The 9,040-nt window shown below is 56.3% G+C and overlaps 2 protein-coding genes and 1 long non-coding RNA gene across 4 annotated transcripts; 2 read left to right on the forward strand and 1 right to left on the reverse strand.

The window, feature by feature from the left end:
• The first annotated feature begins 465 nt into the window (after positions 1–465).
• LOC132026698 (cardiotrophin-2-like) lies at positions 466–1,988 on the forward strand. Its single transcript, XM_059414872.1, has one exon. It carries the CDS (start codon positions 796–798, stop codon positions 1,321–1,323), a length of 528 nt encoding a protein of 175 aa, XP_059270855.1. The 5' UTR covers positions 466–795; the 3' UTR covers positions 1,324–1,988.
• Positions 1,989–2,072: 84 nt separating this feature from the next.
• Positions 2,073–6,615, reverse strand: LOC132026697 (cardiotrophin-1-like). Of its 2 annotated transcripts, none has more exons than XM_059414870.1 (3): positions 6,530–6,615; positions 5,220–5,335; positions 2,073–3,121 (listed from the first exon to the last, which is right to left on the reverse strand). In XM_059414870.1, exons 1-3 carry the CDS (start codon positions 6,552–6,554, stop codon positions 2,648–2,650), a joined length of 615 nt encoding a protein of 204 aa, XP_059270853.1. In that variant the 5' UTR covers positions 6,555–6,615; the 3' UTR covers positions 2,073–2,647. The 2 variants fall into 2 exon arrangements, with proteins under 2 accessions (XP_059270853.1, XP_059270852.1); XM_059414869.1 differs by having other exon boundaries at positions 5,220–5,338.
• A 103-nt stretch (positions 6,616–6,718) lies between these two features.
• LOC132027177 (uncharacterized) lies at positions 6,719–8,864 on the forward strand. The gene is made up of 3 exons (XR_009407077.1): positions 6,719–7,248; positions 7,761–7,844; positions 8,279–8,864. It is a non-coding gene; the product is annotated as an uncharacterized LOC132027177 (long non-coding RNA).
• The last annotated feature ends 176 nt before the right edge of the window (positions 8,865–9,040 follow it).

A 9,040-nucleotide genomic window follows, 5' to 3' on the forward strand; every position in this document is an offset into this window, starting at 1 on the left:
ATCTGACCCACAGGTGTTTTCTGTTTGGGCCATGATATACCTGTTCAAGTTTTGAACACGACTGCCTGTCTCCAACAAGCGCAGGGACACTCCTGGCCCCTACCCCATCTTAGTTCTGCCTTCTTCCCCAAGTTACACGGTCTGCCTAGCCCCTAGAGGCCCCAGGATTCGTGACTCTCCATAGTACTATATTCCAGGCCCATGCGAAGTTACTAAATGTAGTCTCTAGTCCTATAACTGCCGCCATTCCCTGGTTAGCTTTGGGTACCCTGAATCAGTTTCTTCACCTGTGAGATAGGAACGGAGGACTAGATGGTCTATCAATTTGGGGATTTATCAGTGGGCATCAAGATTCTATAGGTCCAGGTTTGTGGAGGCCAGAACTTTAACGGAGAAGGCACTCAACTAATTTAATAATGTTAACAATTATTTATTAATAATTATAATCAAATTAATAAGCGTAAATAACTAAATGCCACAAATAAAAAAGAACCATAGAGACTCTAATTACATTGTCAATTCTTTAGACTGAAAATAGTATAATAAATGATACAATCCTAGTGTTATGACATTAATATATTATAAACAGTGGCTTACCGTGCCCTTACTGTATGCCAGGAGCTGTGCTAAGTGCTCTCTACGTAGCACTTCTTATGTTTGCACAAGAATACTGATGCATGGGAATTACTGAAGCTGTGATTCAAAGTGGTACAACTTGTACATGAAACTGGGCCATTACAGAGCCCAGGCTCTGTGCTAGGAGATGTCCACCAGCTCCCCCTGGGAAGATGTCAGATGAGAAGCCAGGGGGAGCCCCAGGGGCCCACTTCAGTCCCTGCACTCCTGTCTCTGTCTCTCGTGCAGCTCCAGCACCAGGGCAGCCCCTTCAGTGACCCTGGCTTCTCAGCCCCCGAGCTTCAGCTCAGCAGCCTGCCTCCTGCTGCCGTCTCCTTCAAGACCTGGCATGCCCTGGGTGACGGGGAGCGGCTGAGCCATGCCCAGGGGGCCTTCCTGGCCTTGACCCAGCACCTCCAGCTCGTGGGGGACGACCAGCGAGACCTGAACCCTGGCAGTCCCATCCTGCTGGCTCAGCTCGGGGCTGCAAGACTCAGGGCCCAAGGCCTGCTGGGCAACATGGCTGCCATCATGACCGCCCTGGGCCTGCCCATCCCCCCTGAAGAGGACACTCTCGGGGTTGTCCCCTTCGGGGCCTCAGCCTTTGAGAGGAAATGTCGAGGCTATGTAGTGACCCGGGAATATGGCCACTGGACAGACCGAGCTGTGAGGGACTTGGCTCTGCTCAAGGCCAAGTACCCTGGATAGGGGAGGCGGGACGTCCTGTCAGGCTGCCACGCTTCTTTCCCAGTGGACTCTTCTCTGCCTTGCTTCTTGGCAAGAAAGGAGACACAGCGTGTCTAGCAGACAGGGGGTGCATATTTGGGGATATTACCTAGGAAGTAAGCCTCAAGTCCCTTCCTGCCTCGGTCCTATGGCCCCCCCTCCGGATCTGGGGGGGACTCTATGCATATCATTTTGTGGGTTCTCAATCCAGGGGTCCTGGCTGCCCACATCCTGGGTGGAAAGAAGCGTCTTTTTGAAGAGGCTTCACTTTGCACTCTGCAGGGAGAGGACAGTGGGTCTCCTTCCTGGGCTCTGCTTCAGACCGTCCTGCTCCTGGAAGTTTGCAGAGGACTTCTGGTCTCTACCTCACTTCCTGTGGGAAGCTGTGTGCTTTCTGAGCAGAGAGGCCTCCCTCCCTTCTTTGGAGTTCATTACCTCCCGAGTCTACCTCCCTGCCTAGGCCCTCCGTTCCAACTTCCCATTTTGAGAGACTTCACTTCGCGATCAATGGCAGTCCGGCTGAAAAGTCAGGACTCCTCCAGATGTTTACTGCTCGGGACACATCCACTTCCTGTTCTAGAGCGACTGATGTTATCCTTGGCCTGGGGGCATTTGTGAAACTCCTATTGATATTGTGTGGCTTTGGGGTATGTCTGGGAGACCAGGCTGTGGCCCAAGGATCCTGTTCTCCTCAAAGGTGTCTGGCCATTGTCAACAACTATATATACTGGTAACGTTAGTGTTCTTTTTATTTTTAAACATTTTATTTACAAAAAATTAATTTATTCTCCGAAATAAAACTCTTTTAAGCTGCTGATCTTTTCTCTCCACAGACCTGGCTTGGGGGGTGGTGGTGCTAGGACACAGCGGGAGGAGAAGGAGGTCGGAGGGAGCAGGAAGCAGGGCGCGTCCAAAGGGCCCGATGGGGCAGGGAGCACCGCAGGGCGGCTGACGCTGCGGGCAGGGGGCGGCAATTTGTCCGAAGTAGCCCTGCCACTCGGCCAGGAAAGGCCAGAGCGAGGCCCGTGCTCCCATGGGGCCAAGGAGAGCCAGGAGACGGAGGAAAGGGAGACAGAGAGGTCGCCCAGAGATGGGTGAAGGCGGAGATCCAGGAGAGCCGAGGCAGGCCCAAGCCACGGGGAAGACGGGAAAGCAAGACAGTGATGGCCACGGGAAGAGGCAGGCGCACGGGAGGTCCGCGAGAGACACGAGGGCACGCGAAGCAGAGACAGAGATGGAGACAGTCGGGGCCCCCCAGGAGCCCACAGAGACGCAGAGCGGCGGACGGCGGGCTGCAGCCCCGCGCTCAGGCCGGGCCCCCGGGCACCAGCTGGCCCAGGTCGCCCTCGGTTCGGCTCACCCACTCGCGGTAGAGGCCGCACACGCGGAGCCCCAGCACCTTGGCAGGGAAGACGCCCGCGTCGGGGGCGGCAGCGGCGGCGTTGGTGGCGACGACGGCGGGCTCGGGCCGGGGCCCGCGGGTCTCGTGGGCACCCAGCGCCGCCAGCACGGCCTCCACCGCGGCGCCCAGGGCCCGGGCCTGGCGCGCCGCCTCCTCCAGGCGCAGCAGCAGGCGCGGGGCGCGCGGGTTCAGCTCGGCCTGGCGGCGCCGCACCACGTCGAGCAGCGGCGGCAGCGCGGTGAGCGCCGCGGCGTCCAGCCGCAGCCGCTCGGGGGCGGGCAGGCCCGCGTGGCCGGGAGCCGGGGCGCTCAGGCCGGCCACCGGCAGCCGCGGGGGCGAGAAGCCGGGCCGCCCGAAGGGGTCTCCCTGGTGCTGCACCTGCGGAGACACGGCCGTCAGTGCGGGGCGGGCGCCGAGGCGCGACGGGACCTCTGCACGCCGCCGCCGCCTCCTCTCGCGGGGGCCGCGGTTCACCCCTCCCGAGGACGCCTTCCTCCCGGCAAAGCTGCTGGGTTTGGGATTCTCCGAAACAACCACGACCACAACCACCACAACAAGTGGGCTTTGCACCAGCGCCTGTTTCCTCGTCTCTGAAATAGAGACGACGGGGCGCCTGGCTGGCTCAGGGTTAAAGCTCTGCCTTTGGCTCGGGTCATGATCCCAGGGTCTGAGGGTCGAGCCCCGCATCCGGCTCTCTGCTCGGCGGGGAGCCTGCTTCCCCCTCTCTCGCTGCCTGCCTCTCTGCCTACTTGTGATCTCTGCCTGTCAAATAAATAAATAAAATCTTTTTAAAAAAGTAGAGACGAAGTAGCAACTTAATAGGATAGCCATGAGCATGTTAAAATGGCTCAGGCAAATGCTGGCCCCCTGGGGAGCACAGTGGATGTTAGCGATACCCTCGATGCTATTTTATAACCCTGACTCCACCACTTGCTAGCTGTGCAGCTACATGCGAAACCATCTCCCTTCTCCCAGTCGGCCTGGTCATCTGTAAAATGGGGGATCAGGTCCCGGCCTGACTTTCCACCAGGGATCTCCTGAGAATCACAAAGATACTGCAGAAGCCTGGTCCTTCTCACCAACCCCCGCCCCCATCCCCCAACACCTCTGTGCCTGGCACACAGCAGGGGCTCAATGAATAACTGTTGTATGAACAAACACATTAAAGGAGATTTGTAATTTGTAAAAATGCCACAACAATACCATTTATCCTTTTCTAACATCTTGTCTCCGGATTGGCACTGTTTGCTGCTTTAAACACTACTCCTAATCTTTCCAAATACGTATGATGATTATGATAATGCTGATTTTACAAATGAGGATATGGAGGCTGAAGAGGTAAACTGACTTGCCCTAGGTCCGCCTAGGAAAGGACAGAGCTGGATTTTTTTTTTTTTTAAGATTTTATTTTATTTATTTGACAGACAGAGATCACAAGTAGGCAGAGAGGCAGGCAGAGAGAGAGAGAGAGGAGGAAGCAGGCTCTCCGCCAAACGGAGAGTCTGACGCGGGGCTCGATCCCAGGACCCTGGGATCATGACCTGAGCCGAAGGCAGAGGCTTTGACCCACTGAGCCACCCAGGCGCCCCCCCTGAGCTGGATTTTGAACCAAGTTCATAGCACCACAAAGTTAGTTCTTTCTATTATCCCACTTTCATAACTGTTACATCATTATTTTTTCATGTTACCATTAGTGCCCAAGGCCAAGTAAGTTAGCAGGCCTACGGTCTATTTCCAAATCAAAACTATACCCTCCTTCCATTACACCAGAGTAATTGATGGAAATACCCTCTTCCTTGGGCAAGGCCCTATGCCCAACCAAAGACATGGGCAAATTCCCCTCCTCTGTTACAGTCCCCTTTTGGGCTAGAATTTTTTTTTTTAAGATTTTATTTATTTATTTGACAGACAGAGATCACAAGCAGGCAGAGAGGCAGGCAGAGATAGAGAGAGTGGGAAGCAAGCTCCCTGCTGAGCAGAGAGCCCGATGTAGGGCTCGATCCCAGGACCCTGGGATCATGATCTGAGCCGAAGGCAGAGGCTTTTAACCCACCGAGCCATCCAGGCGCCCCTTTGGGCTAGAATTTTAGCCTTAAATTGAAACCCTTCTCGGTCTCTCTGCATAGCATAGGTAGAAGAGTTCACAACTCATCTTCTTAAACTGTCTCCTTTAATAGCTGGGGAGACCAAGGCCCTTGGAGGTGAGGTGACAAGATCACAGAAAGCCTGGAACCTCGGTTTCTTGACTCCCAGACCAGGATTCTTTTCACTCTTTCAGCCTGTCTTAACACACTGTGGGGGGAACCTCCAAGCTGAGACAGACAGAGGGGCATTTGGAGCACAGGAGAGTCCTCCAGTTTGCTCCAACTTCTGTATCTGGGAAATGAGGTCAGAAAAACTAGAGGTCAGGAACCTCTGTGATCTGTACTCCCCCATTCCTCAGGCCTCTGGCACCCCCATCCCCATCCCCACTCACATATTCCTGGAGCAGCTGCTCAGCATATTTGGTGAGGAGGCGGGCAAGGCTGTGTGTCTGACGGATCTTGGCCTCCAAGTGGGGAAGGGGTGAGATGGAGGAGTCAGCCTGTGGATCTTCTGGTGAAAGAGGGGGAGGAATGAAGGCAGCCCAGACCCCTGCTCCTTAACTACTCTTGCAGGCTGGCTCTTCCTTCCTGAACCCACAAGTTCTGCTCTGAATTCTCCAACTTTCAAGCCAGGCAGCCTTTGTCCCATTCCAACTGATGGTAAATGAGACACCGAACATTTGTGAAACAGTTGTCCTGCCTGAAATGTATTCCCTGGCCCCCAATCACTGTTAAATCCTATTAAAGCCAAATTAAAATATTGCCTCCTTAGTGTGGTCTCTGGATTCACCTCTCCCTTAAATTGCCTTTTTTTCCTTTTACTTAAGGCCATTTGTTTATACTCCCAAGGTTGTTTTTGAATGTCTCTTTTATCTGTGTGAACCGGCCTTAGGCTGGGAGTCCTTTGAGGGAAGGTTTCACATATCCACATACCTCACTGATTTTGGTGAAATTTAACATCACTGAAGCACAGAACTCCAAATTGGAAAAATACCTTAAACCCATTCTACAGATTGGGAAACTAAAGTCCCATGTCCTCCCGGAAGGACAGTCTGTGCGGACGCCGGCCAGGACCCCTGCGGCATCAGTGACTGGCCTTCCCTGGCCTACGCTGGGGGGTAGAGCCCCGGAAGGACGACTACATTTCCCGAGATTCCAGGGCACGTGCCAGGGCATGCTGGGGAATGTAGTCTTGGCCCGGCGACTCCCGCCCCGCCCCCCAGGGCCCCCCGTCCCCGCGCCGGAGTTTCCCACCGCTAGTCTCTATCCTTAATGGCCTCGACTTTCGTCTCCTATTGTCATTCATTAGCTCCCGTGGCCCAAAGACTTCCTTCCCTAACTCTATCCCTCCGGTCCGCAGTTCGGATTCTTTCCCAGTACTACCAGTACAGAGGATTCCGGCGTCCAGCCCCACCTGCGACCCCAGTCCTTTCTCCCAAGGTGTACTCGAACCTGTGATCTAAACCCTGAGCCCAAGGCCCTAAAGCCACAGCCTAGGCCTCCGCTAAACTCCGGTGCTTGTCCTGTCCCACAGTTCACCCGCAGCTCACCCGCCCGTTACCTGACACCGGGGCCCTGCTCTCCCCGGCTCAGGCCGCTCCCTTCCCGGCCCCGGGGGTGGTGGGGACCTAGACCCCAGCTTCCAGCCCTTCTGACCCCTGCTCCCCTCGGGCACTGGGCATCCAGCCCTTCAGCCCCTTACCCAGACTTCCCTCCCTCCGGCTCATGCTGGCCCCTGGCTGATCCCGGTTGCCTACACGCCCCCCTTTCGCAGGGGGAGAAGGGGGAGAGGGGTAGGGGCGTGGTCCGGGCGCAACCAATCAGGGCTCAGACCCCAAACAATTCCCCCCGCCCCACCGCCCGCCCCAGGCAGGATTCCTTGGCTCTGAGCTCAGCTCCTTGCTTGCGCAGCCCGTGGTCGGTCGGGAAAGGGGCCTGAGGAGGGTTGGCAGGTTGCGTGGTGTGCTCAAAACCTAGAGTTTGGGTGTGCCCAGGCCTGGGAGGCAGCCCTGGTACCGGCGGGAGGAGGCGGCTCAGGCTCTGACCTGGGGCCAGGCTTAGTGAGCGAGCTTCTTTTCAGAGAAAGCTGGGGTTAGGGGGAGCGGAATAAGAGGGTGGAGCCGGCAAGACAGGAATGTGCTGGTCCTCCCTTCCGTCTGGGGGTGGGGAAGGGGAAGCTGGGTGCGAGAGAGGCCTCGCTGAGGGCCCTCAGGCTTGGGCCACACCTGCCCAGACACATACCTCCTGGCCTATCTTAGATACTTTTCTGCTCCCCTCTCTTGTCACGTCTACTAGAAGGGGAATAGACGAGGCAGCCGCTCACTTCACCTTACCAGGCCCAGTAAGAGAACCCCCTCTGAAGTACACACATTTACTGCATACAGACTTTCATTCTCACCCTGGAACACACTTCTGAGACAGGTAAGGGGTTCATACCGATATATCAACCCCACTGAGCAGGTGCAGATAAACTGTGGATGGTGTGCACATACCCATCCACTTATACCCATAAGTGGTTCCCAAGCACCTACTCGTCCCGGGCTCTGGGACCCAGAGAAAATCCATATTTGGTCTGTGGCCTCCCAAGGAGCTCACAGTCTGATGGAGGCCTTGGTCTCTGGCCTCCTGAGGAGCTCACAGTCTGATGGAGGTGACCATCAACAACAGAAGGTACTAGGGTTTGTGAGTGAAGGGACTGGGAGTCCTGTGTTTCTGCGAGGGTTTTACCATGAGCAGTCGACTGCCAGAGTAAAGGAAGGTATTAACTGGCAGAGAGCATAGGAGGAACAACTGAAGCCAGACTGTTGGTCGGGGCGACAATCATGAACGGTAGAGGCACTTATGAACGGTGACTATTTATTGGGCATTTACTATGTGCAAGGCACATTGTTCCGGGAGTTACATATTAACTTATTCTCATATTACGGCTGAAGGAATAGAGATAAGTGAGTCGCCCAAGGTCACTGGACAAGAAGAGCTGGGATTTTGCCCAGGAGCAGTTTGGCTCCAGAAATTCGGTAAGAGTCGCCCTCCTTATACCTTACCCCTCTGGACGTAATCACACCAAAACACAGAGACGAGAGCCAAACCCTTGAGACACACACACATAGCAACACAGGTCATTATCTGCTGGCAAATAGAGATTTAAATAAACTCAACCAAATCACACTCATTTTAAGTAAGGCTTTATTGAGGTATAATAGACAGGGGAAATTTGGTGAATTTTCAAAGTTTGGTGAATATTCAAAGTAAATACAGTGGGGGAGGAGCGACCAGCCCTATCTTAATCAGTTTCCGGTTAAGAAACTGAACAGGGTTAGGGCCAGAGCTCCCTTTCTGTCTCTCTCAAGGGCGACCACTTCTCCTGACACCGATTCATCAGTTTTGTCTGTTTTGAACTTCATATGGAAGGAATCACGCGGCGTATACAGTGGTATCCGATTCCTTTCAGGAAACATCCCCCCGTCGTGCGGGACATCACTCTCTGCTGTGTCCACCGTACGACCAGGCTACAATTCCGCGTCCACTCTACTCTTGACCGGCTGTTTCCAGTTTGAGGCCGTTATCGACAGTGCTATGGACCTCCGGGGACACATCTCTCGGGGCTCATGCCCACGCGTTCCTCTCGGTTGTTGATGACCCAGGAGCAGAACCGCTGGGCGGTGCGAGTTCAGCTTCTCCAGAAATCCGCCCGTTTCCCAAAGACCCTCCACCCGCTTCCAGTCCCCCAGAAGCTCCAGTTCTTCGTCTGCACCGGGTCCGGCCTGTCGTTCTCGCGTTAGCCCTCCTGGCAGGTGGAGACCCCTACTCCGATCCGCCGCGTCTGGTCGGTCAGGGCGCTCAGCGAACACACGCACGCGGTGCACACGGCGCGCGGGTCGCCCCCGCGCGGCCGACGCGGGCTGGGACAGGGACCCTCTCGCGCCCGCCGCCCCCTCCCCGTGCCCACGTGGTCCGAACGCAGCTCCTCGGCCCGGCCGCGCGAGTCCCGGCGCCGCGCGGTCCCCAACCCTCCCTCCGGCGGCGGGTAGGGGGCGCTGCGCGGCGGGGGCGCCCCGAGGGGGCGGGCCCGGTCGGGGCGGGGCCCGCCGACTTGCAGGCCTGGGCTCCGGCCGCCCGCGCCGCCCCGCCGCTCCGGGGACGGGCCGGGGCGGGGCGCGGCCGCAGGAAACGGGGCGGGGACGCGCGGAGGCGTCGGGGAGCGGGGGAGGGC

The sequence above is a fragment of the Mustela nigripes genome, chromosome 11, assembly GCF_022355385.1.
Source record: "Mustela nigripes isolate SB6536 chromosome 11, MUSNIG.SB6536, whole genome shotgun sequence".
NCBI lineage: Eukaryota > Metazoa > Chordata > Mammalia > Carnivora > Mustelidae > Mustela > Mustela nigripes.